This window comes from Pseudophryne corroboree, chromosome 2, assembly GCF_028390025.1.
Source record: "Pseudophryne corroboree isolate aPseCor3 chromosome 2, aPseCor3.hap2, whole genome shotgun sequence".
NCBI lineage: Eukaryota > Metazoa > Chordata > Amphibia > Anura > Myobatrachidae > Pseudophryne > Pseudophryne corroboree.
Window position 1 is genome coordinate 881,841,523 of NC_086445.1, and position 27,134 is coordinate 881,868,656.

General features: G+C 46.3%; 1 protein-coding gene across 1 annotated transcript in view; it reads right to left on the reverse strand.

The window, feature by feature from the left end:
* The window catches only part of LOC135051350 (solute carrier family 13 member 2-like), a 137,552-nt gene that overhangs the window by 85,757 nt on the left and 24,661 nt on the right, over nt 1-27,134 (reverse strand). Inside the window, exon 2 of the mRNA XM_063957396.1 lies at nt 8,748-8,876. Within this exon, the coding sequence (XP_063813466.1) occupies nt 8,748-8,876 (129 nt within the window). The remainder of the gene's footprint in view (nt 1-8,747; nt 8,877-27,134) is intronic.

Here is a 27,134-nt window from a genome sequence, read left to right on the forward strand (position 1 = left end):
AAATTGAGCGTACTCCACCATGTCGAATGCTGACACCATGAGGCCCAGCACCTGCATCGCCGAATGCATCGACACTTGCGGACGAGATAGGAAGCAACGAATCCTGTCAAGAAGTTTCAGGACTTTCTCCTGAGACAGGAACAACCGCTGGTTGTGAGTGTCCAATAGTGCTCCCAGATGCACCATGCTCTGAGCAGGGATCAGGGATGACTTCTTCCAGTTGATGAGCCACCCGTGGGCTTGCAGAAACCGGACCGTCACATCTAGATGACGCAGGAGAAGTTCTGGGGAATTTGCCAGGATTAACAAGTCGTCCAAATACGGCAGTATCCTGACCCCTTGACGGCGGAGTACCACCGTCATCACCGCCATGACTTTTGTAAAGACTCGCGGAGCCGTTGTTAAACCTAAAGGTAATGCCCGAAAATGGTAATGGCAGTTGCCAATCGCAAATCTCAGGTATTGCAGACACTGCTATAGGAATATGCAGGTAAGCATCCTGTATATCCAGGGAGACCATGAAGTCCCCAGGTTCCAAGGCCAGAACTATAGAACGAAGGGTTTCCATCCGGAACTTGGAAACCTTCACAAACCTGTTCAATGCCTTGAGGTTGAGAATGGGCTGGGAGGACCCATTCAGTTTCGGGACTAGAAACAGCAGAGAATAGTACCCCCGGCCCCTTTGCGTAAGAGGCACCTGTACTACGACTCCTGTATCCAGGAGGGCCTGTACCACCGAATGTAGAGTGTTTGCCTTTGTCTTGTCCAACGGGACATCTGTCTGGCAAAATCAATGAGGGGGTCGGTTTTTGAAGGCTATGGCGTAACCTCGAGTGACGACTTCCCGTACCCAGGCATCTGAAGTGGTCTTCAACCATTCCTGGGTATACCCTAGAAGCCGGCCCCCCACCCTGGGATCCCCCAGAGGGAGGCCCGCCCCGTCATGCGGCAGGCTTATCTGTCTTGGAAGCTGGCTGACTGGCCGCCCAGGCTCTTTTGGGCTTAGGTTTACCAGGTTTGGAAGTGCGGGCCTGCTTGTTGCACGCCTGACCTTTTGCTTCACCTGAAGGACGAAAGGGGCAAAAGGAAGTACCTTTAGCCTTTGACACAGAAGGAGCAGTACTTGGCAGACAGGCAGTTTTGGCAGTAGCCAAGTCAGCCACAATCTTATTTAAATCCTCCCCAAACAGAATATCTCCCTTAAAAGGGAGTACCTCCAGGGTTTTTCTAGAGTCCAGATCCACAGACCAGGATCTCAGCCACAATTTCCGGCGAGCCAGGACTGACATAGTAGAGGCCTTGGCTGCCAGGATACCAGCATCAGAAGCCGCCTCTTTAATATAACAAGAAGCTGTGAAAATATAAGACAAGCATTGTCTATCATTGTCAGATGAGATTTCAGCATCTAACTCCAAGGCCCATGCTCAATGGCCTCTGCAGCCCAAGTAGCTGCAATAGTGGGCTTTTGTGCAGCACCCGTGAGGGTGTAAATCGCTTTCAGACAACCCTCCACACTTTTATCCGTAGGCTCTTTTAGAGACGTGACGGTGGTGACCGGTAGAGCTGAGGAAACCACCATCCTAGCCACATGTGAGTCCACTGGAGGAGGCGTTTCCCAATTCTTAGACAGCTCTGGAGCGAGGGGATAGCAAGCCAGTATCTTCTTTTGAGGCACAAACTTCGTACCTGGGTTTTCCCAGGGTTCCTGACGTATATCAATTAGGTGGTCAGAGTGAGGTAAAACTTGTTTAATCACCTTCTGACGCTTGAACCTATCTGGTTTCTTAGGAGGAACGGATGGCTCGGGATCATCCGTAATCTGTAAAATTAATTTAATAGCCTCCAAAAGATCAGGAACATCCACATGTGAACCACCCTCCCCATCAGCCGTATCTGAGTCAGAACCTGTGGGGTCAGTGTAAGTGCCGTCTTCACCCGACGAGGTGTCAGTGACAGCAGTGGATTGTGAGGAGACAAGCGCTCGCTTAGAGGACCCCTTGGACGTAGGCGAGCGACGGTCAGACTTTTTAGTAGTCAGGGACTGGTTCAACTTCTTTATTTGAGCAGATAAATTGTCCGCCCACGCCAGGTTAGCTGCAGGGACCACAAACGGTTGTACCGGCATTGGGGGTCCCATAGGGGGTTTTAGTTTATGAACTAGCGTATGCAGAAGCGTGGAAAAAGCGGCCCACGGCGGGTCATTATTTGCCCCCGTTGCCACCGTCCCACTGGGGGGCAAGAAGCCCCCAGAACCAGAGCCCAAAGCTGCTATATTCTCCTCATAGGTATCTGCGGCTTCAGCAACACCTGCAGTGTGTTCAGCCCCAGAACCGTTACCCTCAGAAGCAGACATGATATAACTTGCAGTATCAGGTAACACAGTACAATTTGTCAGCAGCACAATACCTCTAACCCAAACCCCTGCGCAGTGTAGTCAGCACCAGCAGAGATAAAGGAGAGATATGGTGACTAAATCACAGAGAAAAATACATAATACAGTATATCTTTGTGAAAATCCTATATTAGATAAAACCTGACGTACCAAGCCCCCTCAGGTTATAGAATATAGGGATAGCAGGTTGAGTGAAAGACACGAAATGGACACCACTCAGCTATCAAATGCACACACAAATAGTCACAGTTTGTACAATGCATAGGTTATTACTAACAATAATACTGCACTGGACTAGCTTACACAGCTATATAACAATAGATATAACAGTACACAGTAAGAACTGGATGTATATCACAGGGTAATTGTACTAGGAAACCCTGACTAAGTGCACTCTTTCTTAACTAACACTGACTAAAAAAGGTAGGTAGAATACTTAAGTGTCTTGTAAAGTCACAGCACTGACAACCAGGCGGCTTTACATTTGGAAAAGCATTCCCAGGAACAGTGAGCTGAGGGATAATGGCGCCGCAGACACTGCCAGGGAGTGAGGGAGAGACAGATATGCAGCTCCGGGGCGGGAACATTTGCAGAAAATGGCGCCCTGGGGCTGGGAGAGGGGCTTCAGGTCCAAGCTCTATCCCCCTGCTGGCAAAACCACCGGGTACTGCGGGCTCTAATAAAACGGTTTATAGAGAAAACCTGACCTGTCCCGTGCCCTGGTGATCTAGTGGGATTGCCTGTACTGCCACAGTGTCCACCGCCAGCGCGCGCGGCCCGCCTCCCACTGACCGCACCGGATGGCGATAAAGACCGGGTCCCGCAAGCGGGACCCACTTACCCCCTCCCGAAGCGTGGCCACGCGATCCCGGAGAGCCCCCGTCGTGTGTGCCTGACAAGAAGAAAACCGGAGCCTCCTGCTGTAGTTACCCGGCAACCAGGGCTCAGGAGTGTACAGCGCCGCTGGGGAGAGCCGGAGCTGCAGCCGTGAATGTCCACTGACATGTAACACTGCTGCTGCCCTTGAAGTCTTCACTTTTTTCCTCAGAAAAAAAGCTCTTCTTAGGGCTGCCTGGAGCAGCCCCTCTGTTAAGTGCCTGCTACTGCAGCACCAACTACAAAACTGAGATCCTGTGCAGGGAGGCGGGGTGATATAGGAGGCGGCGCTATGCATTCTGGGAACAGTCAAAGCTTTGAGCCTGTTGGTGCCGCGGATCAAGATCCTACTCTACACCCCATTGTCCATTCCTTGTGGAGCCCAGTGTACCCCGCGGCAGAAAAAAATTCCTATCAAAAGCTGCCAGCAGCCGTCCTCTCAGAGCACATACAAACCCTGCTGGCCGTCACTACCCTCCCCACCCGGGAGAATGCCTCAATTATGACAGGAGTTGTGTCCCCGGCATCAAAAATAGCGGCACAGTGAAGAGCTTCACAAGTCCTCCCTGTGCCGCGGACATCACCTAGGTTCCACCCCAGTGGGCACAGCTAGAGGCAGTGGCGTAATTACCATGGCTGCTAGCCTGCTATGTGAACCCCGCTGCCTCTAGGGCCCTCCACTCTTCTTCACCCAGTTATGCCACAGTAGTGCCGTGCGTCCCTTGCATGCTTGACGCTATTACCCGGCGCTTCGGTCCCGCCACATAATTTCCTAGTACTGCAGTGTCGGCATTCGGGGCCAGCCGAGTGTCTTGCAGCCTCATGATGACTGTACAGTGGGGAGGAGAAGCCAGGAGCCAGCCCTGCAGACAGCTGAGCGGGGAGAAGCACTATGATGAATTGAAGAGGAGCGGAATAGAAGAGACAATGAAATTAATAGTAAGTAATAGATACTAAGGGGAAGTTGTGATAGCAAATTGAATTGGAGACACCATGTTTTGGGTAAATTTTGAGGGAATAGGGGGCAGTTTGGGATTTACTAAGATACTGTACATTTGTTTAGTAATGAAAAGACTGGTATTTTTATCAAGTATATTCAGTGGCACTTTACTGTATATATAATGACTGCAGTAGCTCCAGGCAAATATAAGTAGAGAGAAGGGTCAGATGCATTAAATACTATTCAAATTTAAATTCTATGCACACACGCAGTATTTTAATGCGTATGTGCAATAGAAATGGAGCAGAAACTGATCGGGAGGAGGAGATATGGAAGCGTCAGGTCGGGAGGAGGAGATATAGAAGCGTCAGTTCGGGAGGTGGAGATATGGAAGTGTCAGGTCAGGAGGAGAGGATATGGAAGCGTTAGGTCGGGAGGAGAAGATCGGGAAGCGTCAGGTCGGGAGGAGGAGATATGGAAGCGTCAGGTCAGGAGGAGGAGATCGGGAAGCGTTAGGTCGGGAGGTGGAGATATGGAAGCATCAGGTCGGGAGGAGAAGATACTGTATGGAAGCATCAGGTAGGGAGGTGGAGATATGGAAGCATGAAGTTGGGAGGTGGAGATATGGAAGTGTCAGGTCGGGAGGAGAAGATATGCAAGTGTTAGGTCGGGAGGTGGAGATATGGAAGCGTCCGGTCGGGAGGAGAAGATACTGTATGGAAACATCAGGTAGGGAGGTGGAGACATGGAAGCGTCAGATCGGGAGGAGGAGATATGGAAGCGTCAGGTCAGGAGGAGGAGATCTGGAAGCGTCAGGTCGGGAGGTGGAGATATGGAAGTGTCAGGTAGGGAGGTGGAGATATGGAAGCATCAGGTCAGGAGGTGGAGATATGGAAGCGTCAGGTCAGGAAGAGGAGATCTGGAAGTGTCAGGTCGGGAGGAGGAGATATGGAAGCGCCAGGTCAGGAGGAGGAGATCTGGAAGCATCAGGTCGGGAGGTGAAGATTTGGAAGCGTCAGGTCGGGAAGAGGAGATCTGGAAGTGTCAGGTCGGAAGAAGGAGATATGGAAGTTTCAGGTCGGGAGGAGGAGATCTGGAAGGTCAGGTCGGGAGAAGGAGATATGGAAGCGTCAGGTCAGGAGGAGGAGATATGGAAGTGTCAGTTCAAGAGGTGGAGATATGGAAGCGTCAGGTCAGGAGGAGGAGATCTGGAAGCGTCAGGTCAGGAGGAGGAGATATAGAAGCGTCAGGTCGGGAGGAGGAGATCGGGAAGCGTCAGGTCGGGAGGAGGAGATATAGAAGCATCTGGTCGGGAGGTGGAGATATGGAAGCAACAGGCAATACAACAAAGGGAGTAATAATATTTTTTTGTTTTGTTATAAGGGTGAAGAAGTTCTTTAGGTGAGACTAAGGGAGTTAATTAGAGGGTTAATGTACATGAATGGATTTAATTGATATGGAGTTAATTAATAATAGGGATTGGGGAGATAGTGATTGTAAAGTGGTTATTTATGTTATGACCATGATGTAGTAGTTAATAATTTTATGAGTAGGGGCTAAATACTAATGAAGTAATGAATTTGTTTGGTGATCAGAAATAATCGATGAGGTAGATTTAATTCAACGCGAATTGAATAGCGCCGGTACACATATACCATTCTTTTTACTGCAGCGCAGCCAGTACTATTTTTCTGGAGAATAGGTTCAGGAACTCTAGGTCTGGGGGAGGAGCTATTAAAGAAAAAACACACAGATAGATAGAGAGATAGGCCTAGGACAGGTTCAGGAACCCAGTTCCTGATTATGTCATATTTAATGAGAGGCTGAGGAACTTTTATGACCAATTTTAATTTTGTTATTACTGTTTGTATTTACATAATTGTAAAAAGTAAACATACATGGAGTTCCACTGAAACGTTCAGACTAATTGCTGCTACTGCGCAATCCCAAACGTTCAGCTTTCCGTTTATCTGCGTATGTGCAGAGTACACAGCGTGTGTGCGCGGGCATTCATATAGTGATTGCATCCCGGAAGGATTGACAGGCAGCAGCAGTGACGTGCGGTGGGGTGAGGCGGGTAAGGCAGAGCCTTTCCTGTCATACTAACGTTTGTGTTTTTACTGTATAAAGTATGTGAAAACTAGAAATCATTTGTTTGAAATAACTTCTTTGCACTATTCTAATAATTTTTATAGCCAAAACTCTGGAGTAAAAAGTCTATACCATTTCCGCACATCTCTGATCAAAACTCACCAAATTTCCAGGAGTTTATACTACTGCACCTGTGTATAATGCCTACATGTACCATTTGGCTCATATATTGTGTGTAAATCTGGCTCTGATGCTAGCCAGTGCCTCCTGAGCCATTTAGCTCACCGCACGTCCCTGGGCAGCAGGCGTTCGGGGGTGTTGAAGTGGCATTGGGGGGAGGGCCACAGGAAATGCCTGATGATGTCCCCTGCATTTCCTGCGACTGGAAACTTGGCAGCGGTGCGTCTGCCTGCACAGCCTGGCTGTTCAGGTAGGGAGCAACTCTTATTCTTGCGATTCATGATATGCAATCACAAGTAGATTGCAATCGAAGTGCAGGGTGGCGCTTCTTATGCTGGGCAGCCTTGCCCTGTGCTGGGCGGCCCCCAGCATGAGATTTTTTCAGTAACAGTTTTTGCGATTTAACAAAACTTGCTACTGATGCTGAATAAGGCCCTAAGTGCCATTTTTCTTTTTTTTTGTCACATTAGCAAGGGGTGTTTCCTTTTTTCATTTGTAGATTTCAAAATTATGCGGTGGATTTAAACAAAGTGGGGAGGGCAAATAAGGTGGTTGAGGGAAGGCGCTAGCCACAGACCATTATGCAGGCCACACCCCCTCAGAACTGGTCATGACCCCCATTTCACTAGTCACACCCACTGTGGCGGCACACATAGGCCCTTCAGACATTTCAGCTCCAGGCCCATGCGGACATTAATCTGGCACTGGCTTTGGTGCCCACAAATTTCCGGATGCGCCCCTGCCTATTGTGCTCATACTGTATATTAAAAGACAAGGGCTGATAAAAACATACAAATTACTGCCTAAGTAGCTCAGTTATATAAATTTCACTGAAAAAAATGTATTCCTTCATCCCTCAATAGGAAAGCTGTCATGCATTTTAATTTTCACAGAGAGAGAGGACAGCAAATTGTGATGATCACGTACAAACCCTAATGCTGGGTACACACTTGTAGATATATTTGTAGATCAATTGATCGGATCGGGCAGTGCGCTGTGCATACACGCTGCTTGATCAGTTGGGGACTGATGTCATGAACTGGATGGGCATTTACACATACCCGCCCAGTTCAGCTCTCAGCCACTGCCGACTGCTGCAGCATGCGTACGGGCGGTCGGCTGACCGCCTGTACACACACATGACATGCCAATATAGCTAACGATATTTTGGCCGTCAACTGTGCCGCTGGGCAGACGCGATATGTCTGTGAACAACAGAATTCACAGACATATCACTCGTACACACTGGCTGACGGACCCACGATATATCGGCCGTTCAAGAGAATGGCCGATATATCGACCAGTGTGTACGCACCATAATAAGCGGCTATAGCAGAGTGACAGCCTCTCACACATAACTCCAGATTCATTGTGACAACTATTGGACAGCTGAATTTTTGTTGCTTTATGAGTTCCACTCCACTGGTTGCGCATGCATCAGTGAGTGTGGTTTTAACTTTCCACTTGGACTCTGGGAAATTTTCTCTGGCAATTCTGGTGTCACTATCCATGTTGTCATGTACGAGTTCCCTTGTACTCTGGTATTAATCCATAGCAGACATGTCCAAACTGCGGCCCTCCAGATGTTGAGAAACTACACATCCCAGCATGCCCTGACACAGCTTTAGCATTCTCTGACACCAAAACTGTGTCAGGGCATGCTGGGATATGTAGTTTCACAACAGCTGGAGGGCCGCAGTTTGGACAAGCCTGATCTATAGCATTGTTTCCCAAGTTTGGTCCTTAAGACACATTAACAGTCCAGGTTTTGAGGATATCCATGCTTCAGTACAGATGTTCAAATCAAAATAACTGAGGTACTTATTAAGTTACCTATGCTCAAGTATAGTTATCTTTAAAACATGGACTATTAGTGTGCCTTGAAGACTGAGGTTGGTAAACACTTATCTATAGGAAGAGGGACCCGCTTGCCGACACATGGTAAATTTGGTAAATGCATGCCTCTCAACATGACCCTCCAGGGGGGACACAATGCTCTGCTTCTGGACGTTTCTCTTGATATATGATTGCCGGCACTTGTTTTGAACAGGTTCATGAGTAAGAAAGGTGTTTCAGCACAGGTGATGGCAATCATACATTAAAAGGGAAGTCCAGGAGCAGAGCATTCTGTCCCTCCTGGAGAGGGTCATGTTGGGAGTTATGTATATGTACTCTGGGTACAGGGTGTGCAGTGCCCTATGTTACATCCCTCTTGATTACTCATACACAGCGATTTAATATGGAACCATATAAATAATTCAGGCTTACAGTTGAGGAGTCCATAATATCCATCATAGGAAAGAGCACTATTGGGAAGAGGGCAGTGACAGCCAGTGGAAGAGCTTCTGTGCACCAGAATACAGCCATTATTATGATCACATAGCCGCAGCTCGCTTCCTGTAAAGACACAGAAGAACAGAATTGAAAATAAGTGAATAATACAGGTACTACTGCCAATGACTATTGGTCTAGTTACTCATAGTAACATAGTAATATAGTATCTAAGGTTGAAAAAAGACAATTGTCCATCGAGTTCAACCTATTTGTGGTCTCCTATGAAGGATTATTTTGTATAAAATTTTGACTGATGTTGATGACTGCCGTTACGTTTTACCCCTCTTTTTTATAATAACCATAGTGCGTGACTATGCCCCGTAACCCTGGATATCCTTATCCATTAGGAATTTATCTAACCCATTCTTAAAGGTGTTGACAGATTCCGCAATTACAACTCCCTCAGGCAGGGAATTCCAAACACGTATCGTCCTTACCGTAAAAAAGCCTTTACGCCGTTTTGTGCGGAATCTCCTCTCCTCTAACCTGAGCGAGTGTCCACGAGTTCTCTGTGTTGATCTAACCAAAAACAGGTCCTGCGCAAGATCTGTATATTGTCCCCTTATATATTTGTAGATGTTGATCATGTCCCCTCTTAATCTCCTCTTTTCCAGTGTAAACATGCCTAGTCTTGCAAGCCTTTCCTCGTATTCCAGCATCTCCATACCCTTAATTAGTTTGGTCGCCCGCCTCTGAACCTTTTCTAGCTCCAGGATATCCTTTTTGTAGTATGGTGCCCAGAATTGTACACAATATTCAAGGTGTGGCCTCACAAGTGATTTATATAACGGGAGTATAACATTATCGTCCCTAGCATCAATTCCCCCGTTTTATGCATGCTAATATCTTATTAGCCTTCTTTGCTGCAGTCCTACTTTGGGTACTACTGCTTAGTTTGCTGTCTATGAGGACACCTAAGTCCTTTTCCAGTACAGAATCCCCTAATTTTACCCCATTTAGTAGGTAGGTGTTATTTTTGTTTTTGTTACCACAGTGCATTACCTTACACTTGTCTGTATTGAAGCGCATTCTCCATTTCGCTGCCCAAGCTTCTAATTTAACTAAGTAGTTCTGAAGCGACTCAGCATCCCCCTCCGCATTTATAACTTTACACAAATTGGTATCATCTGCAATAATTGACACCATGCTCTCTAGACCTTCTGTTAGGTCGTTAATGAAAATATTGAACAATAGCGGTCCTAATACTGAACCTTGCGGCACACCACTTAGCACTTCAGTCCAATTTGAAAAAGATCCATTAACCACAACGCGCTGCTCGCGCTGCTCCCTATTATCTAACCAGTTTTTTACCCAAGTGCATATTGTCCTTCCTAGCCCTGTTTCTTGTAGCTTGTAGATAAGTCTCATGTGTGGTACAGTGTTGAATGCTTTGGCAAAATCTAAAAAGATTACATCCACCTCTTTACCCTGATCTAGGTTTGCGCTTACTGTTTCATAAAAGCCAAGTAAGTTGGTTTGACAGGATCTGTCCTTCATAAACCCATGTTAATTCCTTTTAATGACCTTATTGACTTCAAGGAACTTCTGAATACTATCTCTTAGAATACCTTCCAATACTTTCCCCACTATAGATGTAAGACTAACTGGTCTATAATCACCTGGTTCAGCTTTACTTCCCTTTTTGAATATAGGCACTACTTCCGCTATACGTCAGTCTTTGGGAACCATACCTGATATTACTGAATCCTTAAAGATCAAAAATAGCGGTTTTGCAAGTTCAGAGTGAAGCGCCATTAGAACCCTTGGGTGAATACCATCGGGACCTGGTGACTTATTAATCTTTAAATGTTTTAATCGGTCACAGACTACTTCCTCGCTTAAATAAGTACCTATCAGTGGGATATTCTCATTATTGAGATTATGTGTTAGTCCCTGAATTGGGTCCTCTCTAGTAAAAACTGTTGAAAAAAAACTCATTTAGTGTGTCCGCTATGTCATTATCAATTTTGCTTAAGACTCCCAACTTGTCTTTTAAAGGGCCTATACTCTCCTTCTTTAATCTCTTGCTATTAATGTATTTAAAGAATTTTTTGGGATTCGCTTTGCTTTCCTTTGTTACTAGTTTTTCAGTTTCTACTTTAGCCGCTCATATTTCCTTTTTGCATATTTTGTTACATTCCTTATAGTGCTGAAATGACTCTGCTTCCCCGTCAGATCTGTATTTTTTAAATGCTCGCCTTTTCTTGCCCATAAGTTCCTTTATCTTTTTGTTAAGCCACATCGGTTTATGATTTTTATTCCTTTTTTTGCTGCTCATAGGAATAAATTTGAGAGTATTTTTAGCTAGCAGGAATTTTAGTACCTCCCATTTCTCCGTAGTATTTTTTCCTAAAAACAAACCTTCCCATTCAATATCCCTGAAAAATACCCTCATCTTTTCAAAATTCGCTTTGCTAAAGTTTAGAGTCCTAGTTGAGCCAGTATAGGGCTGCTTATGAAAACTGATATTGAATGTGACCATATTGTGGTTGCTGTTTCCTATGGGTTCCCCTACTATAATACCTGATACCAAATCCCCATTGTTTGGTAATACCAGGTCTAATTGTACCTAGTTGATTCCTCAATTAGTTGAACTAAGTAGTTATCATTAAGTGTGTTTAAAAACATATTGCCCCTAGCAGTATCAAATGAATCGTTTTTCCAGTTTATCTCTGGATAGTTAAAATCTCCCATCACTACTATGTCTCCTACTCCTGCTGCTCTTTCAATTTACTTTAGTAACAATTACTCATCAGATACGTTAATACCAGGCGGCCTATAGCTTACACCCAATACTAACTTTTTTATTCCTTTTTCCCCGCATGCAGTTTCTACCCATAATGTCTCGACAGTGTCTACAGTCCCCTCCTGAATATCTTCCCGTAGATCAGGTTTTTAAAACGGCTTTACGTTAAGACACACCCCTCCACCCTTTTTATTTAGTCTGTCTCTCCTAAACAGTGTATAGCCCTCTAGATTGACTGTCCAATCATGAGATTCGTCCCACCAAGTTTCAGTAATGCCTATAATATCATACTGTTTGCTTGCTGCAAGTATTTCTAGTTCGCCCTTTTTACCAGTAATGCTTCTAGCGTTTACATACATACAACTAAGATAAGTATTTTCCCTTGCGTTAGGGACATCTTTCACCTTATGTAGCAATGATGACATGTAATCGTCATTGGTTAGTGCTTTGGTAAAATCTCTTTTAGTACCCATGTTAGTAACCTTACCGCCTGCTCTTACCCTCCCCCCAACTTCTCCCCCATTTCGTTTACTACAGCCATCCCCACTATTCTCACTGCATGACCCGTAGTTTCTAGCTAAACCCTCCCCCCAGGCTCCTAGTTTAAAATCTCCTCCAACCTTCTAACCATCCTTCCCCCCAGCACTGCTGCCCCCTCCTCAGTCAGGTGCAATCCATCACGACAAAAGAGATAGCGCCTGACTGAGAAGTCCACCCAGTGTTCCAGGAAAGTCTGCACAGTGTTCCAGGAAGATGAGTGAAAACATGTTTTAGTAAACTTAAATAGATTTAACTCTATATTTATTGTTTTTTGTTGTATTTGTCTAAGATAAATATGAAGAGATGGCAGTACAGAAACATTGTTGTTATACCATTTGCCTAGTCCAGGGCGGGCCAATCCATTATGAGGGTACGTGGCTGCAAAAAGTTCCATTCTCAGAAGGGGGTGTTACTCCACAACCCGACACATGCCACCACCACAGTCGGTGACAGTAAGTCACTGTCACTCACTCGGTCTCCCGCTATGCCACTGTTCAGAGGAGCCAATCAAGGAGCCTTTGGCAGCACAAAAACATCAATGTCATTGGCAGGTAAGTTTGCTGGAGTTGGTGGTGAGAGGAGAGGGGTTCTGTGAGGGAAGAGGTGTGCTGTGCTGTCAGAGGAGAAGGTGCTTTTCTGTGAGGGGAGAGAGTGCTGTTAGGGGAGAAGTGTGCTGTGGTGTGAGGGGAGAAGGTGCTGTGCTGTGAGGGGAGAAGGTGCTATGAAGGAAGAGCTTTTGCTGTGAGGGGAGAGGGTGCTGTGAGGAGTGTTGTACTGAGATGTGTGCTGTGAGGGGAGAGGGTGCTGTGAGGAGTGCTTGGTAGTGAGGGGAGAGGGGTGTTATAAGTGGCTGAGTGGTGCTGTGAGGGGAGAGTGGTGACATACTATGAGGCGTGCTGTATTGAGAGGGGCGCTGTGATAAACTGTGAGGGGTGCTGTGAGGGGGAGGGGTGCCATATTATGAGGCGTGCTGTATTGAGAGGTACGCTGTGATAAGCTGTGAGTGGTGCTAAGAGGGATGCTGTGTTGTGAGTGGTGCTTTAATGTGAGGGGAGAAGAGTGCTGTGATGACAAAGCTATTGTGCTGTGAGGGAGAGCTGTGCTGTGAGGGTAGAGGTGTGCTGTTCTGTGAGGGGGAGGGGTGCTGTAAGTGGCTGTGAGGGGTGCTGAGAGGAGAGCTGTACTGAGAGGAGTGCTGTGCTGTGAGGGGTGCTGTACTGTGAGAGGACAGAAGTGCTGCGCTGTGAGCGGGAGGCGTTCCGTACTGCGAGGGGTGCTGTGATGGGCTGTGAGGGCTGCTGTGAGGGGAGAGGTGTGCTGTCAGGGCCGGTTTAACAATGGGGCGGGTGGAGCTGTATCTCCAGGCCCTCCCATGAAAATAGGCTCAGACATAGCAGCAAACTAGGCAGGTATATGGCCAGTTAAGTGGTCTTTGATACGGGCACTTGCAGCTTTCATTTGGCCAGTCAGCTACGTTCCATACATACACTACTGTATGAGTCAGTATTAGCTTGCAGTGAACCCGACAGTCACCAGGGGAAGCCATAGAGAATTTTTTTTGTTTAACGTTTAAAATGAAAGTAAACTAAGCATCGGCTTTTGGGGGTAATTCAGACCTGATCATAGCAGCAAATCTGTTAGCAGTTGGGCAAAACCATGTGCACTGCAGGTGGGGCAGATATAACATTTGCAGAGAGAATTAGATTGGGTGGGTTATATTGTTTCTGTGGAGAGTAAATACTGACAGCTTTATGTTTACACTACAATTTAGATTTCAGTTTGAACACATCCCACCCAAATCTAACTCTCTCTGCGCCCTATCACCCCCCCCCCCCCCTTCCCCCTCTTTCTGCCCACCTTTCTACCTTTCTACCCTTCTACTCTCTATGACCACCTCTGGCAATACTTGTTTGTGCCAGCATTTCTACTGTTCTTGTGTCTGTGCCAACATTTCTGTTCTTCTCTTTTCTCTGCCAGCCTTTATGCTCTGTTCATGTCTGTTGCAGTCATTCTGCTCTTCACCTATCTGTAGATGCCGCCCATCACGTCGGTGCCAGCCTCTCTACAATTACCTTGTGTGTGCCAGCCTCTCTGCAATTCCCTTGTCTCCACCAGCCTCTCTGCCCTTCCCATCTGTGCCAGGCTCTGCATTTAGTTTGTTTATGCCAGCCCGTCTGCGCTTCCCATTTGCGTCAGCCTCTCTCTCCTTCCCATCTGTGTGAGCCTATTTGCCCTTCCCATCTGCGCCAGCCTCTCTGCCCTTCCCATCTGTGTCACCATACATTTCTCTTCTGTGCGCCTCATACTTTCACTTGCCCGGCACCTTCTTCCTTCTTTCCATCCTTACTAACTTACCTTTCGCTTTCTCTCATGCTGAAGTCGAAGGGAGTCTTGCCAGTGGCATATCAGAAGTAAAGAGGATGAATGGAGCAACAATTCCATCCAATGCTACATAACGGAACTTGAAGATGGAAGCTAAGAACAATCTTTTTTTCTTTTCTTTTTTTTTTGTAAGCTTTTTTTGAGCAACTGAAGCATGTAAAAGCTTCATTTTTAATCTAACGGGTTGATTCAATGAATTCCCCCCCCCCGGGAGCTTGAGTACAGTATAAGCTACAGTATAAGCACTTATGGTAGCTCCAGACTTGCTGACTTTTGTTTGCAGACCCATAGGGCTGTGTACAAAAATCACTGAGTTCAGGGCAAGATGAGGCCTTGAGAGGGGTAAGTTTGGTTATAGTTGCAGGTGTTTCTACACAGTTGCTATGGCAACTCACTCACCTTATTGTAATTTAATTGGCCACCAAGAGTGGTACTGGGGAAAAAAAAAAAGTTTTACTATTATAAAAAAATAACACACTTTTTCTCTTGTACATTATGTTTAAAAAAACATACTTTTTCAATTCTTTGTGAATCTGCTACTGGAAGCCCAAGTCTGGCTTTCAGTACAGTGTACATGCGTTATCAAACAAATCCAGGTCAACCATTCCTAGAGGGGATCTGGACTGGACGAAGAGGCAGTATCACCAGGGAACTAAGAATCACAGAGCCATCATGCAGTATTTCCAATGGTAGATTATGGCAATAGATGGGTTCTAAAAAGCGTAAGAAATGATGTACTAAGAAGGTAATTAACCAACAACCACCGATGGTCGTTGGTTTTACCATTGCAGAGCAGGCAGCATTTGTTTTCCTGATTGGTGTAGGGTCATGGAGGTTGTGGACCCTGGTTGTGCCACTAATCCCAAAATGGGGCATAAGGTAGTCTTTTCCTGCAAGGTCACATCCTGTGCAGTGAAATCCATCAAACCCCCCCCCCACACACACACACACCCTTGGAGTGTGGTGCGCATATTCTTTATTTTGAAAATGTCTATGGCGGTGGGGACGCATTTTTACTAGTGATGAGCGGGTTCGGTTTCTCGGAAACCGAACCCCCCCGAACTTCAGCCTTTTTACACGGGTCCGAGGCAGGTTCGAACCTTCCCGCCTTGCTCGGCTAACCCGAGCGCGCCCGAACGTCATCATCCCGCTGTCGGATTCTCGCGAGGCTCGGATTCTATCGCGAGACTCGGATTCTATATAAGGAGCCGCGCATCGCCGCCATTTTCACACGTGCATTGAGATTGATAGGGAGAGGACGTGGCTGGCGTCCTCTCCGTTTATAGAGAAGAGAGTAGAGAGTTAGAGACACTATTTGGTATTTACTAATTTTGGGGAGCATATTAGGACTGGAGTACTACTACTTGCTGATAGTGTGACCATTGACCACCAGTTTAATTAATCCGTTCTCTGCCTGAAAAAAAACGATACACAGTGTGACACAGTCACATACCATATCTGTGCTCAGCCTCAGTGTGCTGCATCATCATATGTAATACTGTATATCTGACTGTGCTGAGTGCTCACTGCTTACACAGCTTAATTGTGGGGGAGACTGGGGAGCAGTTAGAGCAGGAGTACATAAATAATATATTTTAAGTACAGTGCACACTTTTGCTGCCAGAGTGCCACACTGCCAGTGTGACTGACCAGTGACCACACTGACCACCAGTATATTGTGATTGTCTGCTTAGGACGGAGTACTACTTGCTGATAGTGTGACCAGTGACCAGTGACCACCACCAGTTTAATTAATCCGTTCTCTGCCTGAAAAAAAAACGATACACAGTGTGACACAGTCACATACCATATCTGTGCTCAGCCCAGTGTGCTGCATCATATGTAATACTGTATATCATTATCTGACTGTGCTAAGTGCTCACTGCTCACACAGCTTAATTGTGGGGGAGACTGGGGAGCAGTTATAGCAGGAGTACATATTTTAAGTACAGTGCACACTTTTGCTGCCAGAGTGCCACTGCCAGTGTGACTGACCAGTGACCACTGACCACCAGTATATTGTGATTGTCTGCTGACCACCAGTATATTGTGATTGTCTGCCTGAAAAAGTTAAACACTCGTCGTGTGGTGTTTTTATAAACGCATTCTGCAGACAGTGTCCAGCAGGTCCGTCATTACATAATATATATACCTGTCCGGCTGCAGTACTAGTGTGATATATATATATATATTTTAATTTTATCTCATTATCATCCAGTCTATATTAGCAGCAGACACAGTACGGTAGTCCACGGCTGTAGCTACCTCTGTGTCGGCAGTCGCTGGTCCATCCATAATTGTATACCACCTACCCGTGGTTTTTTTTTCTATCTTCTTGATACTAGTAGCTTACTTTAGGAGTCTGCAGTGCTGACAGACAGTGTCCAGCAGGTCCGTCATTACATAATATATATATACCTGTCCGGCTGCAGTACTAGTGTGATATATATATATATATATATATATATATTTTTTTTTTTTAATTTTATCTCATTATCATCCAGTCTATATTAGCAGCAGACACAGTACGGTAGTCCACGGCTGTAGCTACCTCTGTGTCGGCAGTCGCTGGTCCATCCATAATTGTATACCACCTACCCGTGGTTTTTTTTTCTATCTTCTTGATACTAGTAGCTTACTTTAGGAGTCTGCAGTGCTGACAGACAGTGTCCAGCAGGTCCGTCATTACATAATATATATATACCTGTCCGGCTGCAGTACTAGTGTGATATATATATATATTTGATTTTTATCTCATTATCATCCAGTCTATATTAGCAGCAGACACAGTACGGTAGTCCACGGCTGTAGCTACCTCTGTGTCGGCAGTCGCTGGTCCATCCATAATTGTATACCACCTACCCGTGGTTTTTTTTTCTATCTTCTTGATACTAGTAGCTTACTTTAGGAGTCTGCAGTGCTGACAGACAGTGTCCAGCAGGTCCGTCATTACATAATATATATATACCTGTCCGGCTGCAGTACTAGTGTGATATATATATATATTTGATTTTTATCTCATTATCATCCAGTCTATATTAGCAGCAGACACAGTACGGTAGTCCACGGCTGTAGCTACCTCTGTGTCGGCAGTTGCTCATCCATCCATAAGTATACTAGTATCCATCCATCTCCATTGTTTACCTGAGGTGCCTTTTAGTTGTGCCTATTAAAATATGGAGAACAAAAATGTTGAGGTTCCAAAAATAGGGAAAGATCAAGATCCACTTCCACCTCGTGCTGAAGCTGCTGCCACTAGTCATGGCCGAGACGATGAAATGCCAGCAACGTCGTCTGCCAAGGCCGATGCCCAATGTCATAGTACAGAGCATGTAAAATCCAAAACACCAAATATCAGTAAAAAAAGGACTCAAAAATGTAAAATAAAATTGTCGGAGGAGAAGCGTAAACTTGCCAATATGCCATTTACCACACGGAGTGGCAAGGAACGGCTGAGGCCCTGGCCTATGTTCATGGTTAGTGGTTCAGCTTCACATGAGGATGGAAGCACTCAGCCTCTCGCTAGAAAAAAGAAAAGACTCAAGCTGGCAAAAGCACAGCAAAGAACTGTGCGTTCTTCGAAATCCCAAATCCACAAGGAGAGTCCAATTGTGTCGGTTGCGATGCCTGACCTTCCCAACACTGGACGTGAAGAGCATGCGCCTTCCACCATTTGCACGCCCCCTGCAAGTGCTGGAAGGAGCACCCGCAGTCCAGTTCCTGATAGTCAGATTGAAGATGTCAGTGTTGAAGTACACCAGGATGAGGAGGATATGGGTGTTGCTGGCGCTGGGGAGGAAATTGACAAGGAGGATTCTGATGGTGAGGTGGTTTGTTTAAGTCAGGCACCCGGGGAGACACCTGTTGTCCGTGGGAGGAATAGGGCCATTGACATGCCTGGTGAAAATACCAAAAAAATCAGCTCTTCGGTGTGGAAGTATTTCAACAGAAATGCGGACAACATTTGTCAAGCCGTGTGTTGCCTTTGTCAAGCTTTAATAAGTAGGGGTAAGGACGTTAACCACCTCGGAACATCCTCCCTTATACGTCACCTGCAGCGCATTCATAATAAGTCAGTGACAAGTTCAAAAACTTTGGGCGACAGCGGAAGCAGTCCACTGACCAGTAAATCCCTTCCTCTTGTAACCAAGCTCACGCAAACCACCCCACCAACTCCCTCAGTGTCAATTTCCTCCTTCCCCAGGAATGCCAATAGTCCTGCAGGCCATGTCACTGGCAATTCTGACGAGACCTCTCCTGCCTGGGATTCCTCCGATGCATCCTTGCGTGTAACGCCTACTGCTGCTGGCGCTGCTGTTGTTGCTGCTGGGAGTCGATGGTCATCCCAGAGGGGAAGTCGTAAGACCACTTTTACTACTTCCACCAAGCAATTGACTGTCCAACAGTCCTTTGCGAGGAAGATGAAATATCACAGCAGTCATCCTGCTGCAAAGCGGATAACTGAGGCCTTGGCATCCTGGGTGGTGAGAAACGTGGTTCTGGTATCCATCATTACTGCAGAGGCAACTAGAGACTTGTTGGAGGTACTGTGTCCCCGGTACCAAATACCATCTAGGTTCCATTTCTCTAGGCAGGCGATACCGAAAATGTACACAGCCCTCAGAAAAAGAGTCACCAGTGTCCTAAAAAATGCAGCTGTACCCAATGTCCACTTAACCACGGACATGTGGACAAGTGGAGCAGGGCAGGGTCAGGACTATATGACTGTGACAGCCCACTGGGTAGATGTATGGACTCCCGCCGCAAGAACAGCAGCGGCGGCACCAGTAGCAGCATCTCGCAAACGCCAACTCTTTCCTAGACAGGCTACGCTTTGTATCACCGGTTTCCAGAATACGCACACAGCTGAAAACCTCTTACGGCAACTGAGGAAGATCATCGCGGAATGGCTTACCCCAATTGGACTCTCCTGTGGATTTGTGGCATCGGACAACGCCAGCAATATTGTGTGTGCATTAAATATGGGCAAATTCCAGCACGTCCCATGTTTTGCACATACCTTGAATTTGGTGGTGCAGAATTATTTAAAAAACGAGAGGGGTGTGCAAGAGATGCTGTCGGTGGCCAGAAGAATTGCGGGACACTTTCGGCGTACAGGCACCACGTACAGAAGACTAGAGCACCACCAAAAACGCCTGAACCTGCCCTGCCATCATCTGAAGCAAGAAGTGGTAACGAGGTGGAATTCAACCCTATATATGCTTCAGAGGTTGGAGGAGCAGCAAAAGGCCATTCAAGCCTATACAATTGAGCACGATATAGGAGGTGGAATGCACCTGTCTCAAGCGCAGTGGAGAATGATTTCAACGTTGTGCAAGGTTCTGCTGCCCTTTGAACTTGCCACACGTGAAGTCAGTTCAGACACTGCCAGCCTGAGTCAGGTCATTCCCCTCATCAGGCTTTTGCAGAAGAAGCTGGAGACATTGAAGGAGGAGCTAACACAGAGCGATTCCGCTAGGCATGTGGGACTTGTGGATGGAGCCCTTAATTCGCTTAACAAGGATTCACGGGTGGTCAATCTGTTGAAATCAGAGCACTACATTTTGGCCACCGTGCTCGATCCTAGATTTAAAACCTACCTTGGATCTCTCTTTCCGGCAGACACAAGTCTGCTGGGGTTCAAAGACCTGCTGGTGAGAAAATTGTCAAGTCAAGCGGAACGCGACCTGTCAACATCTCCTCCTTCACATTCTCCCGCAACTGGGGGTGCGAGGAAAAGGCTCAGAATTCCGAGCCCACCCGCTGGCGGTGATGCAGGGCAGTCTGGAGCGACTGCTGATGCTGACATCTGGTCCGGACTGAAGGACCTGCCAACGATTACGGACATGTCGTCTACTGGCACTGCATATGATTCTCTCCCCATTGAAAGAATGGTGGAGGATTATATGAGTGACCGCATCCAAGTAGGCACGTCAGACAGTCCGTACTTATACTGGCAGGAAAAAGAGGCAATTTGGAGGCCCTTGCACAAACTGGCTTTATTCTACCTAAGTTGCCCTCCCACAAGTGTGTACTCCGAAAGAGTGTTTAGTGCCGCCGCTCACCTTGTCAGCAATCGACGTACGAGGTTACTTCCAGAAAATGTGGAGAAGATGATGTTCATTAAAATGAATTATAATCAATTCCTCCGTGGAGACATTGACCAGCAGCAATTGCCTCCACAAAGTACACAGGGAGCTGAGATGGTGGATTCCAGTGGGGACGAATTGATAATCTGTGAGGAGGGGAATGTACACGGTGATATATCGGAGGATGATGATGAGGTGGACATCTTGCCTCTGTAGAGCCAGTTTGTGCAAGGAGAGATTAATTGCTTCTTTTTTGGTGGGGGTCCAAACCAACCCGTCATTTCAGTCACAGTCGTGTGGCAGACCCTGTCACTGAAATGATGGGTTGGTTAAAGTGTGCATGTCCTGTTTATACAACATAAGGGTGGGTGGGAGGGCCCAAGGACAATTCCATCTTGCACCTCTTTTTTCTTTAATTTTTCTTTGCGTCATGTGCTGTTTGGGGAGTATTTTTTTGAAGGGCCATCCTGCGTGACACTGCAGTGCCACTCCTAGATGGGCCAGGTGTTTGTGTCGGCCACTAGGGTCGCTTATCTTACTCACACAGCTACCTCATTGCGCCTCTTTTTTTCTTTGCGTCATGTGCTGTTTGGGGAGTGTTTTTTGGAAGGGCCATCCTGCGTGACACTGCAGTGCCACTCCTAGATGGGCCAGGTGTTTGTGTCGGCCACTAGGGTCGCTTAGCTTACTCACACAGCTACCTCATTGCGCCTCTTTTTTTCTTTGCGTCATGTGCTGTTTGGGGAGTGTTTTTTGGAAGGGCCATCCTGCGTGACACTGCAGTGCCACTCCTAAATGGGCCAGGTGTTTGTGTCGGCCACTAGGGTCGCTTAGCTTACTCACACAGCTACCTCATTGCGCCTCTTTTTTTCTTTGCGTCATGTGCTGTTTGGGGAGTGTTTTTTGGAAGGGCCATCCTGCGTGACACTGCAGTGCCACTCCTAGATGGGCCAGGTGTTTGTGTCGGCCACTAGGGTCGCTTAGCTTACTCACACAGCTACCTCATTGCGCCTCTTTTTTTCTTTGCGTCATGTGCTGTTTGGGGAGTGTTTTTTGGAAGGGCCATCCTGCGTGACACTGCAGTGCCACTCCTAGATGGGCCAGGTGTTTGTGTCGGCCACTAGGGTCTCTTAGCTTACTCACACATCTACCTCATTGCGCCTCTTTTTTTCTTTGCGTCATGTGCTGTTTGGGGAGTGTTTTTTGGAAGGGCCATCCTGCGTGACACTGCAGTGCCACTCCTAGATGGGCCAGGTGTTTGTGTCGGCCACTAGGGTCGCTTAGCTTACTCACACAGCTACCTCATTGCGCCTCTTTTTTTCTTTGCGTCATGTGCTGTTTGGGGAGTGTTTTTTGGAAGGGCCATCCTGCGTGACACTGCAGTGCCACTCCTAGATGGGCCAGGTGTTTGTGTCGGTCACTAGGGTCGCTTATCTTACTCACACAGCTACCTCATTGCGCCTCTTTTTTTCTTTGCGTCATGTGCTGTTTGGAGAGTGTTTTTTGGAAGGGCCATCCTGCGTGACACTGCAGTGCCACTCCTAGATGGGCCAGGTGTTTGTGTCGGCCACTTGGGTCGCTTAGCTTACTCACACAGCTACCTCATTGCGCCTCTTTTTTTCTTTGCGTCATGTGCTGTTTGGGGAGTGTTTTTTGGAAGGGCCATTCTGCGTGACACTGCAGTGCCACTCCTAGATGGGCCAGGTGTTTGGGTCGGCCACTAGGGTCGCTTAGCTTACTCACACAGCTACCTCATTGCGCCTCTTTTTTTCTTTGCGTCATGTGCTGTTTGGGGAGTGTTTTTTGGAAGGGCCATCCTGCGTGACACTGCAGTGCCACTCCTAGATGGGCCAGGTGTTTGTGTCGGCCACTTGGGTCGCTTAGCTTAGTCATCCAGCGACCTCGGTGCAAATTTTAGGACTAAAAATAATATTGTGAGGTGTGAGGTGTTCAGAATAGACTGAAAATGAGTGGAAATTATGGTTTTTGAGGTTAATAATACTTTGGGATTAAAATGACCCCCAAATTCTATGATTTAAGCTGTTTTTTAGGGTTTTTTGAAAAAAACACCCGAAGCCAAAACACTCCCGAATCCGACAAAAAAAAATTCGGTGAGGTTTTGCCAAAACGCGGTCGAACCCAAAACACGGCCGCGGAACCGAACCCAAAACCAAAACACAAAACCCGAAAAATTTCAAGTGCACATCTCTAATTTTTACGTTCACACTGGGAGCCAAATTGCCAATAAAAGGCCCTGTTTGTTTTACCAAAATTATATGATATTGAATGGGGGGGGGGTGGAAGAAACCTTTTGGGAAAGGGGGGGGGGGATTTAAAGTTACGTCCAGTGGCGGCTCCAGAGGTGGGACTGCAGCACTTAGGCATAGCCCATCCCTTGCCAATGAGATCTTGATACACGGCATTCACTATCATACCCATCCTGAGTGTCTTCATCTGCTTGTGCCCGTGGCTTGCTATTTTACCCTGCAAGACATGTTAACAGCAATAAGTACACCTTGCGGTGCCTACCAAATTAAAGACAATTATTGTCTGACGCTGTTGTTCTCTGAACACGTAAGTACTAGGAGCATTCTTGTGAACCAAACTAGAGCAGATTTGGATCTTGTTGTATAAATGGATGCCCCGCCAGATGTGTTTCCCACTTTAGGATGTGAAGGATTTGCTATACCAATTGGGCAGGACCCCCTATGCCTCCTGCCAATCTGGACCTTCGACTCTTACGTAGTTACTGGTTTTCTCCTTGTTTAACAATGAATAGAATATGCCGGTATGAAAGGTGGGTTTATCCTTTATACAGAGATGCACATACAGTATACTTAAGTACATATTTTTTGGAACCAGTACTTTAAATGGAAAATACACACAATTTTCTGGTTGTTATATTATAACTTAAGGACACTTACACCATTGTCAAAGAATCCTATATAGGAAAATGTATCTATTAAACTTCAAAATCTTATTATCCACCTACAGTACTTAAATAATCCACTTATAAAGAAGTATGTCTCATTAATTTGAGTAGGTATATAGTTGGTGGGGTGCATCCTTGAGTAATAAAATATAATAGGAAATATCAAAAATACAGTAAGAAAAAAAAACCACTAGTGATTTACGCAAAAATTATTTGTTATATGAGAATACCTACTATATCCAAGAGCAGGAATTGAATATAGTATCATTTATGCCTAATTATTAATGACAGCATAAGCAGTGCAATATTATCTCTGACCACTGACCATATTACCCATTTAGATGAAAGAGTGATAGGGCAGGAAAATATTACAGCTAGTAATCAAAGAAATCTATGGTGTTCTGACAATTGTTCCTAATGGCTTAAACGAGTACTGTATTTCAAAATGAGCTACTTCCCCTAACATGGCAGCCCTTGTAAATATGATGAATGCACTTAGTTATTCCTCATTGAAAAAACAGATATCCATTGGGATTCATTGATGAGCAAAAGTGCTCCCCTTCTCTTAATACATGTGCCATTCCACTGCTGGTTTATCCCTTTTTTCTCATATTTTGCCAAATATGTGACTTACTGTAGGAATACATTTACTAAACGCTGCTGCTATTTTTAATGTCATTGTCATTTTGAATTTTGAGGCCAAACCTCCGAGATACGCCTGCTTGCAAAATCTGCCGCATTGTAAATTTACCCCATGGAGTTTGAGGACACAGCAGCTGCAACTGTGCTTACTATGCTTATCATATAATTCTACACCATTACTGTGATTCTATTGACTGCATTATAATTTATATGTGACTATTGTCTCTTTTCCCTTTCTCCTTTCCCAATACCCATTCTCAGAGGCTGGACTTTGTTGCAAACAATATGAATCTATGGTTGCCATTTGATAATTAGCTATATAGACTTTATATTAGCAGTGTTGACATTATTATTTACAGTATTAACAGCTATTCTGTAGCTCTGAGTCTGACATTGTACGCAGTGTTTTTATAGAAAATATATCTCAATCATATCAGTCTCTGCCCTTTGAAGCTTACAATCTAAACTTCCCAACATGCAAGCACACACACTAAGGATAGCTTTTGTCAGAAGCCAATTAAATTATCAGTATGTCTATGGATTGTGGGAGGAAACCACAGTTCCCAGCGGAAACCAATGTACAACATGAATCTGTACATTAACATGTAGATATTCTCCTGTAGTTTGGTATATTGCGCTTGCATGTGCTGTGAGTCTTGTCATGGATTTTTTTTTGTATCATTTCTCTAACGTCCTAAGTTGATGCTGGGACTCCGTAAGGACCATGGGGATTAGCGGCTCAGCAGGAGACTGGGCACAACTAAAGAAAGCTTTAGGACTACCTGGTGTGCACTGGCTCCTCCCACTAAGACCCTCCTCCAGACCTCAGTTAGATTTCTGTGCCCGGCTGAGCTGGATGCACACTAGGGGCTCTCCTGAGCACCTAGAAAGAAAGTATATTTAGGTTTTTTATTTTCAGTGAGATCTGCTGGCAACAGACTCACTGCAGCGAGGGACTAAGGGGAGAAGAAGTGAACCTACCTAACAGGTGGTAGTTTGGGCTTCTTAGGCTACTGGACACCATTAGCTCCAGAGGGATCGACCGCAGGACCCCACCTTGGTGTTCGTTCCCAGAGCCGCGCCGCCGTCCCCCTTACAGAGCCAGAAGCACGAAGAAGGTCCGGAAAATTGGCGGCAGAAGACTTCGGTCTTCACCAAGGTAGCGCACAGCACTGCAGCTGTGCGCCATTGCTCCTCATGTACACCTCACACTTCGGTCACTGATGGGTGCAGGGCGCTGGGGGGGGGGCGTCCTGAGGGCAATAAATAACACCTTGGCTGGCAAAATATACATCATATATAGTCCCAGAGGCTATATAGATGTAAAATTACCCCTGCCAGTATCACAGAAAAAGCGGGAGAAAGTCCGCCAAAAAGGGGGCGGGGCTTCTCACTCAGCACACTGGCGCCATTTTCTCTTCACAGTGCAGCTGGAAGACAGCTCCCCAGGCTCTCCCCTGTAGTTTTCAGGCTCAAAGGGTTAAAAAGAGAGGGGGGGCACTAAATTTAGGCGCAATATATGTATACAAGCAGCTATTTTGGGAAAAATCACTCAATTATAGTGTTAATCCCTGCATTATATAGCGCTCTGGTGTGTGCTGGCATACTCTCTCTCGGTCTCCCCAAAGGACTTTGTGGGGTCCTGTCCTCAGTCAGAGCATTCCCTGTGTGTGTGCGGTGTGTCGGTACGGCTGTGTCAACATGTTGGATGAGGAAGGTTACGTGGAGGCGGAGCAGAGGCCGATAAATGGGATGTCGCCCCCTGTGGGGCCGACACCAGAGTGGATGGATAGGTGGAAGGTATTAACCGACAGTGTCAACTCCTTACATAAAAGGCTGGATGACGTAACAGCTGTGGGACAGCCGGCTTCTCAGCCCGCGTCTGCCCAGGCGTCTCAAAGGCCATCAGGGGCTCAAAACAACGCCCGTTACCTCAGATGGCAGACACAGATGTCGACACGGAGTCTGACTCCAGTGTCGACGAGGTTGAGACATATACACAATCCACTAGGAACATCCGTTACATGATCTCGGCAGTGAAAAATGTGTTACGCATTTTCTGACATAAACCCAAGTTCCACATAAAAGGGGTTTTATTTTTGGGGAGAAAAAACAGCCACTGTTTTGTTCCCCCATCAGATGAATGAATGAAGTGTGTAAAGAAGCGTGGTTTCCCCCGATAAGAAACTGGTTATTTCTAAAAAGTTACTGATGGCGTACCCTTTCCCGCCAGAGGATAGGTCACGTTGGGAGATATCCCTTAGGGTGGATAAGGCGCTCACACGTTTGTAAAAAGGTGGCACTGCCGTCTTAGGATACGGCCACCTTGAAGGAACCTGCTGATAAAAAGCAGGAGGCGATCCTGAAGTCTGTATTTACACACTCAGGTTATATACTGAAACCTGCAATTGCCTCAGCATAAATAGTGCTGCTGCAGCGTGGTCTGTCACCCTGTCAGATAATATTAATACGCTAAGACAGGGATAATAATATTTGCTAACATTGAGCATATTTAAGACGTTGTCTTATATATAAAGGATGCACAGAGGGATATTTGCCGGCTGGCATTCAGAATTAATGCAATGTCCATTCTGCCAGGAGGGTAGTAGAAACCCGGCAGTGGACAGGTGATGCTGCATTTAAAAGGCACATGGAGATTCTGCCTTATAAGGGTGAGGAATTATTTGGGGATGGTCTCTGGGACCTCGTATCCACAGCAACAGCTGGGAAGAAAAATTTTTACCTCAGGTTTCCTCACAAAAGCCTAAAGAAAGCACCGTATTTTCAGGTACAGTCCTTTCGGCTTCAGAAAAGCAAGTGGGTCAAAGGCGCTTCCTTTCTGCACAGAGACAAGGGAAGAAGGAAAAAGCTGCACCAGTCAGCCAGTTCCAGGATCAAATATCTTCCCTCGCTTCCTCTGAGTCCACCGCATGACGCTGGGGCTCCACAGGTGGAGACAGGTGCAGTGGGGGCGCGTCTCGGGAACTGCA